This window comes from Salvelinus sp. IW2-2015, linkage group LG23 (genome assembly GCF_002910315.2).
Source record: "Salvelinus sp. IW2-2015 linkage group LG23, ASM291031v2, whole genome shotgun sequence".
In the NCBI taxonomy this organism is placed as follows: Eukaryota; Metazoa; Chordata; class Actinopteri; order Salmoniformes; family Salmonidae; genus Salvelinus; species Salvelinus sp. IW2-2015.
In genome coordinates this window covers 7,456,509-7,473,970 of record NC_036863.1, presented here as the reverse complement: position 1 = coordinate 7,473,970, position 17,462 = coordinate 7,456,509, and the positions used below count along the sequence as shown (strand labels likewise).

The 17,462-nt window shown below is 40.8% G+C and overlaps 1 protein-coding gene across 16 annotated transcripts in view; it reads right to left on the bottom strand.

The window, feature by feature from the left end:
- LOC111950591 (disks large homolog 2-like) overlaps window positions 1-17,462 on the bottom strand; it is a 287,220-nt gene that overhangs the window by 68,532 nt on the left and 201,226 nt on the right. For all 16 annotated transcript variants that reach the window (XR_011473940.1, XR_002875505.2, XM_023968282.2 and 13 more), the window contains one exon: window positions 5,421-5,474. Coding sequence is in view for 14 of the 16 variants with exons in the window: in XM_023968282.2 (XP_023824050.1) it covers window positions 5,421-5,474 (54 nt within the window). In the remaining 2 variants the exon portion in view is untranslated. The remainder of the gene's footprint in view (window positions 1-5,420; window positions 5,475-17,462) is intronic.

Sequence of the window (17,462 nt, the reverse complement as noted above, 5' to 3'; positions counted from 1 at the left end):
GACTTCATGTCTGTGGTCCTGACTTTCATGGTCTGTTGTCCTTGAAGTTTTCCATGTTCTGTGTCCTGACTTTCATGGTCTGTTGTCTTGAGTTTGATGTTCTGTTGTCCTGACTTTCATGTTCTGTTGTCCTCAGTTTCATGGAATGTTGTCCGACTTTCATGGCAGTTGTCCTCAGTTTCATGTAATGTTGTCCTGACTTTCATGCCAGTTGTCCTCAGTTTCATGGTCTGTTGTCCTGACTTCATGGTCTGTGTCCTGAGTTTGATTTCTGTTGTCCTGACTTTCATGGTCTGTGTCTTGAGTTTGATGTTCTGTTGTCCTGACTTTCATGGCCAGTTGTCCTCAGTTTCATGGAATGTTGTCCTGACTTTCATGGCCAGTGTTCCTCAGTTTCATGGAATGTTGTCCTGACTTTCATGGCCAATTGTCCTGAGTTCATGGTATTGTCCTGAGTTTCATGGATCTGTCATCCTGACTTTCATGGTCTGTCGTCCTGACTACATGGTCTATTGTCCGGAATTCCTTGGTCTGTCGTCCTGACTTTCATGGTCTATTGTCTGAGTTTCATGGTCAGTTGTTTTCTGAGTTCATGGTCAGTTGTCCCCAGTTTCATGGTCTGTTGTTCTGAATTTCATGGTCAGTTGTCCCGATTTCATGGTCAGTTGTCCTGAGTTTCATGGTCAGTTGTCCTCAGTTCATGGTCTGTTGTCTCAGTTTTGTGTTCTGTTTGTCCTCAGTTTTGTGTTCTGTTGTCTCAGTTTCTGTCTGTTTGTTGTCCTGAGTTTCATGTTCTGTTGTCCTGAGTTTAATGTTCTGTTGTCCTGAGTTTCAGTGTTCTGTTGTCCTCAGGTTCGTGTTCTGTTGTCCTCAGGTTCGTGTTCTGTTGTCCTCAGTTTGAGGACAACAGACCATGAAAGTCAGGACAACAGAACATGAAACTCAGGACAACAGACCATGAAAGTCAGGACAACAGACCATGAAAGTCAGGACAACAGGCCATGAAAGTCAGGACGACAGACCATGAAAGTCAGGACAACAGACCATGAAAGTCAGGACGACAGACCAAGGAATTCCGGACAACAGACCATGAAAGTCAGGACAACAGACCATGAAATTCAGGACGACAGACCATGAAATTCAGGACGACAGACCATGAAATTCAGGACAACAGACCATGAAAGTCAGGACGACAGACTAAGGAACTCAGGACAACAGACCATACAACTCAGGACAACAGACCATGCAACTCAGGACAACAGACTATGAAAGTCAGGACGACAGAACAAGGAATTCCGGACAACAGACTATGAAAGTCAAGACGACAGACCATGAAAGTCAGAACTATAGGCCATGAAAGTCAGAACTACAGACCATGAAAGTCAGGATGACAGACCATGAAAGTCAGGACGACAGACCATGAAAGTCAGAACTATAGGCCATGAAAGTCAGAACTACAGACCATGAAAGTCAGGATGACAGACCATGAAAGTCAGAACTATAGACCATGAAAGTCAGGATGACAGACCATGAAATTCAGGATGACAGACCATGAAAGTCAGAACTATAGACCATGAAAGTCAGGACGACAGACCATGAAATTCAGGACGACAGACCACGAAAGTCAGGACGACAGACCAAGGAACTCAGGACAACAGACCATGCAACTCAGGACGACAGACCATGAAATTCTGGACGACAGACCACAAAAGTCAGGACGACAGACCAAGGAACTCAGGACAACAGACCATGCAACTCAGGACAAGAGACCATGAAAGTCAGGATGACAGACTATGAAAGTCAGGACGACAGACTATGAAAGTCAGAACTATAGGCCATGAAAGTCAGGACGACAGACAGAGGAATTCCGGACAACAGACCATGAAAGTCAGGACAACAGACCACGAAAGTCAGGATGACAGACCAAGGAATTCCAGAAAACTGACCTTGAAACACAGGACAACAGACCATGAAGCTCAGGATAGACCAAGCAACATGGGACCACCGTTTCTGAGCAATCATACGCTTTGATCGTGCCCTCTGTGATGTCAAAAATTCAAAAATGAGTGGCTTGGCTGTTCTAGTGGTAATGATGCAGCTTTCGACACGTCTGTGTTGTCAGCATAGGTTTTAATTTGTTTATATGGCGTATCATTCTGGTGTCGTGTTGCTAGCAAACAGGCTAAGGTCTTCCTAATGAAAAAAGGTGCCTTGTGGATGATTTGGCAGCTGAATGAAGTGGGTTCCCCTCCCTTTGCCTATTGTCACCCACCTTGGACGTAATGTAACACATGACAAAGGAGGCAACTGTCTTCATAAAACATAAAAACTGTTCCACATCAATGCCTACCTTCTGCATCTTTAAAAGACACTGCTTTGGAAAATGCTTTATTATAATATTAAGGTCTGTCAACCTCCTTAGAGTTGAATTGTTTTAAAGGGATAAACTGCAGTTCAAACAACATCAACATCAATTTTGGTAAACAGTTGAGGGATGGGGCTGAAGAAATGTAACCACTCTCAAACTCATTGACGGAGCTATGGTTGACCATGCATCAGGAGGACTGACCATGCATCAGAACAAAATGATCTACAGTGTTTGTTTACAATTACATTGTTTATAAACAGTGGAGTAAAACAAGCGTATATTTTGGGGTCTGATGGAGTAACACAGTTGAGTTAAGCTCATGAGGCATTTATACGGTTTAATCTTCAAGAATCAATGGCTTTACAGTATACATCCTTATATTAAAAGTCCAAAAATTGATGTACCAATGCCAAATTGCCCCTTTAAAGAAGCACGATCTGCAGAGGGAGAAGGGAAGCACGGTCTGCAGAGGGAGAAGGGAAGCACGGTCTGCAGAGGGAAAAGGGAAGCACGGTCTGCAGAGGGAAAGAAAAAGCAGGTTCTGCAGAGGAAAAGGGAAGCACGGTCTCAAGAGGAAAAGGGAAGCACGGTCTGCAGAAGAAGGAGAAAAAGCCACCGGTCTGCAGAGGGAGGGAAAGCACGGTCTGCAGAGGAGGAAGGCAGAAGGGAGAGGCACACGTCTTGCAGAGGGAGAAGGAAGCACGGTCTGCAGAGGGAGAAGGGAAGCACGGTCTGCAGAGGGAGAAGGAAGCACGGTCTGCAGAGGGAGAAGGAAGCACGGTCTGCCAGGAGGGAAAAGGGAAAGCACGGGTCGCAGAGGGAAAAGGGACGCACGGTCTGCAGAGGGAGAAGGAACACGCGTCTGCAAGACGGGCAGAGAGAGGGAAGCACGGTCTGCAGAGGGAGAAGGGAAGCACTGGTCTGCAGAGGGAGAAGGGAAGCACGGTCTGCAGAGGAGAAGGGCAAGCAACGGTCTGCAGAGGGAGAAGGGAAGCACGGTCTGCAGAGGGAGAAGGGAAGCACGGTCTGCAGAGGGAGAAGGGAAGCACGGTCTGCAGAGGGAGAAGTGGGAAATCTAGAGTTAACATCTGGTTTTCCAGGGCAACTCATCACTCTTGTGCTATCCAGGCCCTGCCGCCTACAGGAAATAGAGAGGATTCAGTGATGCCTGCTCTGCCTCTCCTTACCGCTGCACTTCTGACCGGAGAATGCAGGCCACGCCGCTTTGGAGGTAACTTCCTGTGTGATGATGTATGCGTTGCAGTTTCTTCTTATTTAAGTATCCACAAAGGGGAAGAACATTATGTGCTGAGAATCACCTCAGAATGCTTCATGTTGGATGTACAATTATATACCATTTGACCTATTTGCATTGAGCATCCTTCAAACATAATTTCTTTCAAATGACCTATATGAGTGTTGATGACTTCAGGGTTTGTGAAATGATACGGCTTAGGGTTAGGCTTAGGGTTAGAGATGGATGGGTAACAATAATATATAGCAATATAATAATAATATATGCCATTTAGGAGACGCTTTTATCCTAAGTGACTTACAGTAGAGCATCCATACATTATTTTTGTATTTGTGGCCCCAGCAGGAACCAAACCCACAACTATGACATTGCAACTCCATGCTCTACCAACTGAGTGATACAGGACCACCTTGATGCTGTGTGAGTAAGAACCAGTACAATCTATTACAGGTCTTTCAGTTTCTTTGGAACAGTGAAATGCAATTACAAACTGGGTGGTTCGAGCTCTTACTGATTGGCTGACAACCGTGGTATATCACACCATATATCACGGGTATGACAAACATGTATTTTTACTGCTCTTATTACGTTGGCAGCCAGTTTATAATACAATAAGGAACCTTGGGGGTGTGATATATGGCCAATATACTCCGTGTTGCGCTGTGCTTATGAACAGCCCTTAGCCGTGATATATTGGCCAAATAACCCCCCCCCCCCCGTGCCTTATTGCTTAATTATAACACTGACAAGCTTGTGACAAGTAAATCTGGTCACAAACACAATGTGGACACAGGGGATGGAAGTCATGGCTAAATAATTCAGAATGGTGCTCTTCTGGAATCTTCAATATTTTTCATCTAGAACAGGCAGCGAATGAGTTAAGAGGCAAAGCAGTGAAATAGTAAACAACTTTTGGCAGGTCATTCAGAAACAAAGTGGCATTTCCAAGGATGTTTACTGACATTTATTGGAAACAGTCGAGGGACAAAATGTGATTAGCATCATGAGGGAATAACATGCTTCTTCCAGGCTTTGTATTATGCAACTGTCTTCCATTACAGTGATGCGTTCTCTGCTCTGTTCATTATGAAGTTAAAATGTAATTTGCTGCAGCTTTCTTGAAGGACAGAGTCATCAAGAAGATGCTACTGTTTGTATACAGTGTAGCTGACTGGACCGGCTACATGTCACTAAACAAGCCGCTTTATAGCTTCTAATTATGTTTAAAAACATCCTCCCATGACATTCCCTTCCTCTACTACAACAGATTACATTTCATACAGCACCTTACTTTACTCTCACCCTAAATCTTGCTCATTCATTTACCATCTCACTCCAAATTGTGTCCAAATGGCTTTTGAAGGACTTCGTCCCACCAGAATCCCAGTGCCAACAAAGAGAAGGCATCAATAATAAATAAGAGAAAAGTTCTGATGTCAAACCAAAATGCAGGCTTTTGGGCTGTACAAATCAGTGGTCCTGTGTTGGTGTTTTATTTATAAAAACTATCAATAATTCACAACAGCAGCSTTATTTGTTTTACCCATATACTGTATGTTGTGTTTCAGATAAATATTCAAGAATATAACATTGTGTCCATTGACAAACAGTGCTGAAAAGTCTTATCCGTCCTCAAAACATAATTCCCCTCTCATATGGCTAATAAAGACTACTTAAAGTGAATACACAGGGAAATATATGTTGTTTGTGCTTATAAACATAACTAAATGAATTGCCAAAATATAATCAAATGCAAAAAAAAATGAGGCGAAGCATAAAAGATAAAAAGGAACTCACGTAAGGTACGCTCTCCAGAGTGTCGGTGTTGACAATTATTGGAGCGGGACTTGCCTGAAAAAGAGAGAGAGTGGGGAAGAGGATAAGAAACAGCAAGAGATGCCTAAACCCACTAGTGACCTACTTTCTATAAATGGATCCAGGGGACAGCCCCTGGATCATGTGGTGACTTCACCCTGTATCATGAGGAATTCAAGAGCCGTCTTACAAATGCTAAACCGTCCCAGAATACAGTGCCTTCAGAAACTATTCATACCCCTTGACTTAATCCACATTTTGTTGTGTCACAGCCTGAATTCAAAATGGATTAAATAATTCCCCCCCCCCCCCCCCCCCCCATCTACACACAATACCCCATAATGTCAAAGTGAAAACATGTTTTTAGAAATATTTGCTAATTTATTGAAAATAACTAATTTACGTAAGTATTCACACCCCTGAGTCGATACTTTGTAGAAGCAGCTTTGGCCGCGATTACAGCTGTGAGTCTTTCTGGGTAAGTTATTAAGAGCTTTCCACACCTGGATTGTGAAACATGTACCCATAATTATTTTCAAAATGCTTCAAGCACTGTCAAATTGGTTGTTGATCATTGCTATACAACCATTTTCAGGTCTTGCCATTGATTTTCAAGCAGATTATAGTCAAAATTGTAACTCGGCCACTCAGGAACATTCACTGTCTTCTTGGTAAGCAACTCCAGTGTAGATTTGGCCTTGTGTTTTAGGTTATTGTCCTGCTGAAGGGGGAATTCTTCTCCCAGTGTCTGGTGCAGAGCAGACTGAACCAGGTTTTCCTCTGGGATTTTGCCTGTGCTTAGCTTCATTCCATTTCTATTTTATCCTGAAAAACTCCCCAGTCCTTAACGATTACAAGCATACCCATAACATGATGCAGTCACCACTATGCTTGAGAATATGAAGAGTGGTACTCAGTAATGTGTTGTATTGGATTCAGGACAAAAGGTTAATTGTTTTGCCACATTTTTGCAGTATAATTTTAGCCTAGCGGTTAAAACGTTAGGCCAGTAACTGATAAATCGCTGGTTCAAATACCTAAGCAGACAAGATGAAAAATCTGTCTATGTGTCTTTGAGCAAGGCACTTAACCCTAATTTGCTCCAGGTGCACCGTACTACTATGGTTGCTCCTGTAAAACTGCACCTATCTGGTGTATGTGACAATTCTCAATTGAATTAATACAAAATTCAGTCTGTAATACAAAAAAAAGGAAAAAGTCAAGAGGTGTGAATACTTTCTGAAGGCATAGAGTATTATGCATGCTAAATGTGCAGGCCTCTAATAATAATAATCCATAATAACAGTAAACAATGCCCACAGAATGGTTTATGGCATGTGAAGTAAATAGAGTGGACTGATAACTAATGATACAGCTTCCATCCAGGTGAGACTATACGAATATTTGCAAGTCTTCCGTGAACAGATAATTCTAAGATATTTCATTGCTCCACAATTAGCTCCCAATAGCCTTTCCAATTAAGTGTCTTTTAGCTTTTCTAACTAAGGCCTTTAATTTCCTGAGAAGTTAAAAACATACGAAAAGTAAGACGTTTTCACATTCATCAATGTTCCTTGTCAGTTTGAACAGTCCAGATGGTCCGCTGCCAATAACCAGAGTGCCACTGCAGGTAATAAAATGTGCAAAAAAAAAGAGTTGAGGTGCTATAGAAGTACGTTGTTTGGGCCATTTTTAAAGGAAGCGGGTAAGAATTCCGTCAAACCCTTAAGACTTTCCCAGCTAGCACAGTGATCTGGGCCGATTCCGGCTGAGAGTCCAGGCACTCTGCTGAGAGTCAGACTCGGCCGACGTCATGTGGCCCGAGGCTGGGCCGCCTTCGGCAGTATTACTTATGGCTAGGATGCAGGGATTGGGCTCGGGCCGATTCCGGTGTGAGTTGTCTGGCCCAAATGTATTACTTGGGGATCGGGCCGATTGTGGCTACTCTCTATCAGACGATTACACGGGCTGCTTTATATAATTAACATTTCATTATTTATTTATTTTCCATATTTTCTCATTGTTTCTGTGATCCAAAAATGTAATTAACATTTAAATTCAATTATTTAAGAGTTCTGTTTCAGTACTATTTTAGTATTTTGATACTTTGTGCAGGGCAATTACTAAGCTGTCACGATGGTAACAATGATTCGGGAGACAGGCGCAGGAATGCGTAATAGGGCTTTTTATTATACCCCAAATCACGGCATGCCGTGTAAGGGAACGGGGATGAAGACCAAACAAATACGTAACAAAACACACAGGGTAGAATCCCAAAACAAAAGAGTGAGGAGTACCTCGAATAAATAACACACACGCACAATGATTAACACACGGGAAGAGACCCGTAATCATCTGCGCAATCCACAAGGGCACGAAAGCCCAAAACACACAGCACAGGTACTCACACACACCAACGGACATTGTAACAAAAATCGACAGCCCAATGGAAACCAAAGAGCACACTTATACAAGTACTAATCAGTGGGAATAGGGGACAGGTGTGCATAATGAATGTTCCCGGAGGGATCCATGACATAAGCATTCAAAACTTTGTGGATGGGGCCTCCCGGGTGGCGCAGCAGTCTAAGACACTGCATCGTAGTGTTTCAAACTGCGTTGCTACAGATGCTGGTTCGATACCCGTGCCGGCCTCGACCGGGAGACTGATCAGGCGATGCACAATTGGCCCAGCGTCGTCCGGGTTAGGGGAGGGTTTGGCCGGCCGTGATGTCCTTGTCGCATCATGCTGACATGGTTGCCGGGTTAAGCGTGCATTGTGTCAAGAAGCAGTGCAGCTTGGCAGGGTTGTGTTTCGGAAGGATGCAAGGTTCTCGACCTTCACCTCTCCTGAGGCTCTACGGGAGTTGCAGCGATGAGACAAGACAATTGGACATGAAGAAAAGGGGGCTAAAAAAAATATATAAAAATAAAAAAATCTGTGGATGGGTATAATTTGAATGTATAATAGTAATATTTAAAATGACAAAATTGGGTAATACATTTATTTAAATTTGCATCGGGCCGCTTCTGGGGGCATTCTGATAAGATGCCGGCAAAGTCGGCTGTATTCCGGTAGACGGAAACGGTCTGATGTACTTGGCAGTCATTCATTTTGATTCCGGGCCGAGTCCGACACCCGATTCCGGGCCGATTCAATCAGTTCCGCCCCCCCGGAAGAGGGCCGCTTCTGTGCCGATTGCTCATTGCTAGCTGGGTTTCCATCAACTGAAGCTCCATGATGTTTCACAAAGGCAAATTGTTTGGATCAGGTAGACAGATCAGGGGGTGAGGTGTGTGTGTGTGTGTGTGTGTTGTGTGTGTGTGGTGTGGTGTGTGTTGTGTGTGTGTGGTGTGTGTGTTGTGTGTGTGTGTGTGTGTGTGTGTGTGTGTGTGTGTGTGTCACATTTTAACATTCACAGGCGGTGGCAAAGAAATTTGCTAACATTTCTTAAAAACAGTTTTGCTTTGTCATTATGGGGTATTGTGTGTAGATTGATGAGGAAAATGTTGATTTAATCCATTTTAGAATAAGGCTGTAAACGTAACAAAATGTGGAAAAGGTGAAGGGGTCTGAATACTTTCCAAATGCAATGTACTTCTCTGCCCCTCAGTGACTTTGCCAGCAGCAGCTGCTCCGCGGGCGCATAGGATGTGCGAACATTGCTTGGATTGTTTTGCCATCTATTTGCTATGAGGGGGAACTGCCCGAATGAAATTGCAGGATTTCATAACATAAATTGTCACAGCACAATGTAAAGAGACTGTCCTGGGGCACTCAAATGTGCGTCCGTTCAGTCAGATCCTCTGGGTCTGCTCTAGTCTCCATCCCAGTGAGTCTCTCAGCGCCAGATGGCTTGTTTCCACACGTGAGACTAGATCTGGTCTATCAGGTACAGATTGCGCTAAAGCAAATAGCTAATTGTAATTAACTTGTAAATAAATAATCAGAACAGTTATGACTTTTACTATTTTCTACATTGTAGAATAATAGTGAAGAAATCAAGACTATAAAATAACACATATGGAATCATGTATTAACCAAAAAAGTGTTAAACAATATTTGAGTTTCTTCAAAGTAGCCACCCTTTGCCTTGATGACAGCTTTGCATACTCTTGGCATTCTCTCAACCAGCTTCATGAGGTAGTCACCTGGAATTAATTTCAATTAACAGGTGTGCCTTGTTAAAAGTTATTTTGTGGAATTTCTTTCTTTCTTAGTGTGTTTGAGCCAATCAGTTGTGTTGTGAAAAGGTAGGGTTGGTATACAGAAGATAGCCCTATTTGGTAAAAGACCAAGTCCATATTATGGCAAGAACAGGTCAAATAAGCAAAATAAAACAACAGTCGCAAAAACCATCCAGCGCTATGATGAAACTGGCGCTCATGAGGACCGCCACAGGAAAGGAAGACCCAGAGTTACCTCTGCTGCAGAGGATGAGTTGATTAGAGTTACCAGCCTCAGAAATTGCTAATTGTTATTATTATTATAATTTGTATTATATATATTTTTTAGGGGGTAGATCAGCTTTAATATTGCAGATAGATTGTAGCTTCCATCAATGTAATTGTCTGCATCACTTCCCCATATATTTTATTTATGTATACACAAATATACATACATACACATATAAATACATACATATACAAATAAATACATATAAATACATACATATACAAATACATACATATAAATACATACATATACATACATATATATACAAATATATAAATATATTTCCTTTACTACCCTCCAACCCTACCACCCCTCCCCCAATTGGAGCAAACTAGCGAACAACAACGTTTAGGCCTGTATTTCCAGCTAATACATACTATATACATTTCATGGACACAGTCTATTTTACAATAGTTCTATTTTGTTTGGTTTTACTCCTGTCCTTCCTCTACCCTCAACCTCTCCCATCTATTTCTGATGTCCATCCGGTTTTATTTTTATTTTCCATATCTTTCAAACTGTGCTCTTTCAAAAAAGTTCTTAACCTATAAACGTTTTACGGGCACAGTATGTTTTACATTAGTTATCTTGTTGTTATTAGTCCCAACCTTCAGCTCCATTCAACCCCTCCCATCTATCTCTTAACACCATCCATATTGGATTTCTATTTGCCATATATTGTTAACTGTGCTGTGATGCTTCACAAAAGTTCTGAACCTTTCTATTCTCATTGTTTATACAGGTTGTAAATGTAAAATCATTTTTTTTGCTAAAAGTATTATTATATTATTGATCGATTGACTATGACTTTCAGATCGCCCAGTAGTGCTATCTGCAGGGTTAGCTCCAGGTAAATATTGCAATTCTTCAGCCATTCTTGGACCTGTGACCAAAAACAAGCTACGTATGGACTTGTACCAAAACAAATTACCTTATGATTCTGCCTCTTCGCTGCAAAATCTGCAGAGCTGTGAAGGTTGTATCCCCCATATAAATAACATTCTATTGGTTGCAAGAATTTTGTATAGTATTTTAAATTGAAAGATTTTGCGTATCAGTTCATAAACCACGTGCCATGGAATCGGTCCCTAAAAAATCTCTTCCCAACTATTTCGCAATCTATATGGCAGGGCTGTCAATTTATTGGTCCTTAAATAAAACTGGTATACTTTTTTCATTTATCACCCTTTTCTTTAACCATATATGATCTTTAATGCAGGGCCGACAGACAAGTTCCTTACTTTTTCCACCTTCCACTTTCCACTTCCATTTTTGCGGTAATGCTGCAATTAGTTGGATGTAATTTTAGGTACAGCAGACATTTCCATATGTTATTATTAGCTGCATGTACAGTTGAAGTCAGAAGTTTACATACACTTAGGTTGGAGTCATTAAAACTCGTTTTTCAACCACTCCACAAATTTCTTGTTGTTGGCAAGCCGGTTAGGACATCTACTTTGTGCATGACACAAGTCATTTTCCCAACAATTGTTTACAGACAGATTATTTCACTTATAATTCACAGTATCACAATTCCAGTGGGTCAGAAGTTTACATACACTAAGTTGACTGTGCCTTTAAACAAATTCCAGAAAATTATGTCATGGCTTTAGAAGCTTCTGATAGGCTAATTGACATCGTTTGAGTCAATTTGAGTTGTACCTGTGGATGTATTTCAAGGCCTACCTTCAAACTCAGTGCCTCTTTGCTTGACATCATGGGAAAATCAAAAGAAATCAGCCAAGACCTCAGAAAGAAAATTGTAGACTTCCACAAGTCTGGTTCATCCTTGGGAGCAATTTCCAAATGCCTGAAGGTACCACGTTCATCTGTATATATTTTGATTTGATTAACACTTTTTTGGTTACTACATAATTCCATATGTGTTATTTCATAGTTTTTATGTATTCACTATTATTCTACAATGTAGAAAATAGTAAAATAAAGAAAAAAACCTTTTGACTGGTACTGTAGTTTGGTAGATTTTTTTCTGGCAAATTAACCAGTTATCTACCTTTGATAAGCAGCTAGAGCTTGCTAGCTAGTTAGTTTCCATGCTAATTTCAAGTCTTTCTAAACTAATATTTGATTGATTTTAGTTATTAGGAACCCCATTTGCCGACGCCAATGGCGACAGCTAGTCTTACCGGGGGCCAACATATAACGAAAAAGACATTACAGACAAAAGACTTTACAATTTACCTACATTTAAAAACATGGACATGTAGTTTGTGTGCATCTATCAGTTACACATACATGTCAGTACATACACACAACTAGTAGGTCACATGGGGGAGAGGCGTTGTGCCGGGAGGTGTTGCTCTATTTGTTTTTTGAAACCAGGTTTGCTATATATCTGCTATATAACTCAGAAATATGAAGTTATTTCAGAATGAAAGTTAATTGGCTAGCGCATCATGCTTTGTGACATTAGGTTAGACATCCCCAGTTAGAGCATGTGTTTTCACTTATTGCATCTGCATGCTTGTTTCATTCTCTCTGGTGCACTTGTTCGTTCATGAGCTGGCTGCTCATTCTAAATAGTATAATCTAATCTGTTCAAAACAGTGGCTGCATGTAAAGCAGTGGTCATTCGGTTTTTGACATGCAAAAGTGAAATAGGTGTATTTAACACCTGTCTCATTAGTCTGAATCAATAGCAGCCGGTGAACAATAATTTGTTTAATGTCAACCAGTGTTTCCAACCATGTATTTCTGCCTAATGCATTGAATCCCAAAATTGTTCTAAAAGATACTTTAAGTTGTTGAGGCATGTAACCTTTTTTTAGGTTTCTAATGGTGTATTCTGTATCTTCAATCAAATTAAACATCTTTAAAAAAAAGTTTTTCATCAGTTGTTTTACAGTGCCTTTGGAAAGTATTCAGACCTCTTGACTTTTACCACATTTTGTTACATTACAGCCTTATTTTTAAATGGATTAAATAAAAACTAAAAACTCAGCAATCTACACACAATACCCCATAATGACAAAGTGAAAACAGATTTTTGACATTTTTGCACATGTACAGACATTTAAAAACAGAAATATCTTATTTACATACAGTACAGTGCAAAAGTTTTAGGCAGGTGTGAAAAGAAATTGTAAAGTAAGAATGCTTTCAAAAATAGACATGTTAATAGATTATATTTATCAATTAACTAAATGCAAAGTGAGTGAACAGAATAAAAATCTAAATCATATCCATACTTGGGGTGACCACACTTTGACTTCAAAACAGCATCAATTCTTCTAGGTACACGTGCACACAGTTTTTGAAGGAACTCGGCATGTAGGTTGTCCCAAACATCTTGGAGAACTAACCACAGTTCTTCTGTGGATTTAGGCAGCCTCAGGTGCTTCTCTTTCTACATGTAATCCCAGACAGACTAGATGATGTTGAGATCAGGGCTCTGTGGGGGCCATACCATCACCTCCAGGACTCCTTGTTCTTCTTTACGCTGATGAAACCAAGATTGAACTCTTTGAACTGAATGCCAAGAGTCACGTCTGGAGGAAATCTGGCACCATCCCTACGGTGAAGCATGATGGTGTCAGCATCATGCTGTGGGGTTGTTTTTCAATAGCAGGGACTGGGAGACTAGTCAGGATCAAGGCACAAATGAACGGAGCAAGGTACAGAGAGATCCTTAATGAAAACTTGCTCCAGAGTGCTCAGGACCTCAGACTGGGGCGAAGGTTCACCTTCCAACAGGACAATGACCCTAAGCACACAGCCAAGACAACGCAGGAGTGGCTTCGGGACAAGTCTCTGAATGTCCTTGAGTGGCTCAGCCAGAGCCCAGACTTGAACCCAATTGAACATCTCTGGAGAACTCTGAAAATAGCTGTGCAGCAATGCTCCCCATCCAACCTGACAGAGCTTGAGAGGATCTGCTGAGAAGAATGGGAGAAACTCCCCAAATACAGGTGTGCCAAGCTTGTTGCGTCATACCCAAGAAGACTCTGTAATCGCTGCCAAAGGTGCTTCAATAAAGTACTGCAAAAATTTCTAAAAAACAGTTTTTGCTTTGTGATTATGGAGTATTGTGTGTAGATTGATTAGGGAAATAAACGATTTAATAAATTTTAGAATAAGGCTGTAACGTAACAAAATGTGAAAAAAGTCAAGGGATCTGAATACTTTCCGAAGGCACTGTATATGAAATGTAATTTCCATCACACTCTGTCATTCCCACAATGCTAAGTCATTACCATCACGGTACATATTTTTGAGGAACAGGTCTATTATATTACAATTAATATTAATGATTTTTCCCAAATGTGAACCTTATATGCTTGTTCTTAAGATAATTCATAAAATAATGCAAAATATTAAGATTTTGATGTGGTAAATACATGTTTCTGAGTATCACCAAGGCATATATGGACATTTAGACATGACAATGATGAATACTTATAATTAAGAAAACTTCCAAACAGTAAAAAAAAAACATTATAAAACTTTTTGTTTATGTGAAATGTTATATAAAATACTTTAGGCACAATTTCTGTAACTTCCTTATCAACTACAATAGCACATTTTATGACGTGGTGGTAATGACATTTCCTCTCGGGTATCTGGGGAACAGTATCATTGAATAGTTTGGTCTCAGCCACTATCAGATCTTGTTTCCAGACAGAGTGAAGAAAATATTCAGATAGATAAAAAGTAGTTTCGAGAGGTTTCATTTTCATCATCCAAAAGTGCTCGTATTTTCAAAATCAACCTTATGCTGTTGTTCAAATGCACAGAGCGCTTTATATATCTACTCCAATAAACTACCAGTAGTTTGAAAACTTGGCATCATATTTCTGTCATTCTGCTTTCTTGACAACTCCAACCACCCTGCGCCCCAGGTATTCAGCCAATCAGCAGCCTCCACTGGTATGCGTGCATGTGTACAAATAGAAAGTGAGAGAGGAAGATTGGGAAATTGAGTGCATTTGAATGCACAGTACTCAGGGAAATCAATTAGGTATTCAGGATTATGATTGTTATTCAAAGGCAGTGTATATTTAACCGGATGAAAATGAATGGCGGCGGACTGCGCTACGCTAACTCAATGTTACCTTGTATGCCTTTCCAGGAATACCACTCCAAAAAACGATCTTGAAGTATTTTGTTCATTGCTTCACTGTTAATACAGTCAGCAGTCACGTTTTCGAGATGGATAGCACTTTCAGTTCAGAGCAAAAACTTATGATGATGCAAAACGCACCATCATAAGAATTTTTGTTTTGTTTCTTTGTAAACTTGACTGCTGAGGCATTTTTTTATATAACCATCATGTGTAAACGAGGAGTGAGGACTCATAATGTACACTGGAGATTGGACATCGTAATGTCACACGCGCACACACACATGATAACATACGCACTATACACACATGTACACATGGATTTTGTGTCGTAGATAATGTGGTAGTAGAGTAGGGGCTTGAGGGAACACACTTAATGTGTTGTGAAATCTGTTTTGAATGTATTGTAATGTTTTTAAAATTGTATAACTGCCTTAATTTTGCTGGACCCCAGGAAGAGTAGCTGCTGCCTTGGCAAATGGGGATCCATAATAAATACAAATACACACACACACAGCTGTGTATGTGCTCTAGTTCGGCACTCAGCATGTGTGCCAGTATAAGTCCTGAATAGATGCAGTACATACAGACACTGTACTATTGTTCGACTCCATTTCCAAACCATTTGTCTTCCTCTCTTGACACTGGCACACACTGACATCCTGTGATTCCTCGCATCCTATCTCCTCACCTCCTTCTCAACCGTATTGGAGGAGACAATCCAAGGTCCCTCCCCTTGGGCCTTCTGCTCCAATGCGTTTTGAGAAGGACGAAAGGAGAGCTGATGCGAGGAATCTAGGAAAGACTAATTGAGAAAGAGCATGAACCTCCAACAAATGTGACTGAGCGGGATTCACTGAAGGGAGCCTGGTCTGATCTACTTCTGGGGTTAATTAGGTGTTAATAACTATAATACACCGAGCTTGTTAATTAGAAATATCACTCTGTGTCCCAAATGGCACCCTATTCCCTTTAAAGTTCCCTATTCCCTTTAAAGTTCAGTAATTTTGAACAGGTTGCATAGGGCTCTGGTCAAAAGTAGTGTACTACATAGGGAATAGGGTGCAATTTGCGCTGTATTAGAACCCTTTTAGCCATGAGAACTCCACCTCAATTGCAAAACATTGTATAAAACATGCAATAACTAAACCACTCTGTCCGTGGATTACCGCCGAATATTTGGAGATTATTTTTGTATTATTATTATTCAACTACATGTACTTACTTACCTGTTACTGCCATTGGTTTGCTCATGCAGAAAGAAAATGTCTGCGTCCCAAATAGCACCCATAGGGTTCTGTTCAAAAGTAGTGCACTATAAAGGGCAGGGGTCGGCCTGCAAGAGATTTTTGTAAAAAAAAATCTATATTTTAAAAAATGAAGGGGAGATCTTTGTTTTGAGTCAAATCAGGAATTGTGCTAAAAAGGAATTTAATTTAGGAGATCTGTTCCCAAGTATTCTCACAAATTGAAAAAAGAGACGTGATCATGTCTCAATGTAATGAAGGTATGAAACGATTGTTATCTCTTTTTTTAAATTGTATTAATTATTATAATTATGTTACAGTCCCCCCATCATCCGTTCTGACAAAAATCAGGAGTCAGTGCAATCGCGCATTAGATGACTTATTCAGAGTACTACTTTCAACATTTCACATACTATAAAACATTTTTTGGCATAGGCACGGCCAGTGAGAGAGAGGTTCTCCCAAATCAGTGTAGTCCCTCCTGGATAGGGGTAAGGTCATCAGAAGGCAAGGTGAAGTAAGTACCATTTTGCTTACACCTATCTAATCCCTTTAGGAGTCTAGGGGTTGATTTGGGATTCAGTGGTAGAGAGGAGTAGAGATGAAAATAGAGTGGAGGACAGTAAATGAGGAGGGCAACATAGCAGAGATGAACCAGAGATAAACCAGAGATGAAGAGTGATACAGAGAACAAGAAACATGCTACATACACATTCTTTCTACAATCCTCATCTTTTCTCTTCCCCTCTCTGTTACTCAGCACTGATTGTCTGGATCCCAAATAGCACCCTATTTCCTATATAGTTGACTACTTTTGACCAGAACCCTATGGGTCCTGGTCAAAATAAGTGCACTAAATCGGAAATAGGGTACAATTTGGGATGCACACATTCTCTGTTCAGCTCCATATATCCATCAGCTCCATATGCCCACTAATTCACCTGAGCCTCTGCCAACACAATCCCAGAAATCTTATCTCAGAGACCTAGGATGCTTCCATCCAGAATCTTTAAAACACTTTGATAAGTCAAGGAACTCTGGTGACAAGATTTTCAGTAATGAAGACACGCTCCTGCACGCACACCCACAGGAGCTGTGCAAACACACTATTTCACACTGTGTATCTCAGATACAGCTATCCAGTTAACATCACCAAGCTAATGGACTGGGAGGAGAGCGCCTCAGATAGGCCACTTTCCATCTCACAGGGAAAGCATTGCTCCATTCACATATCAGGCAAG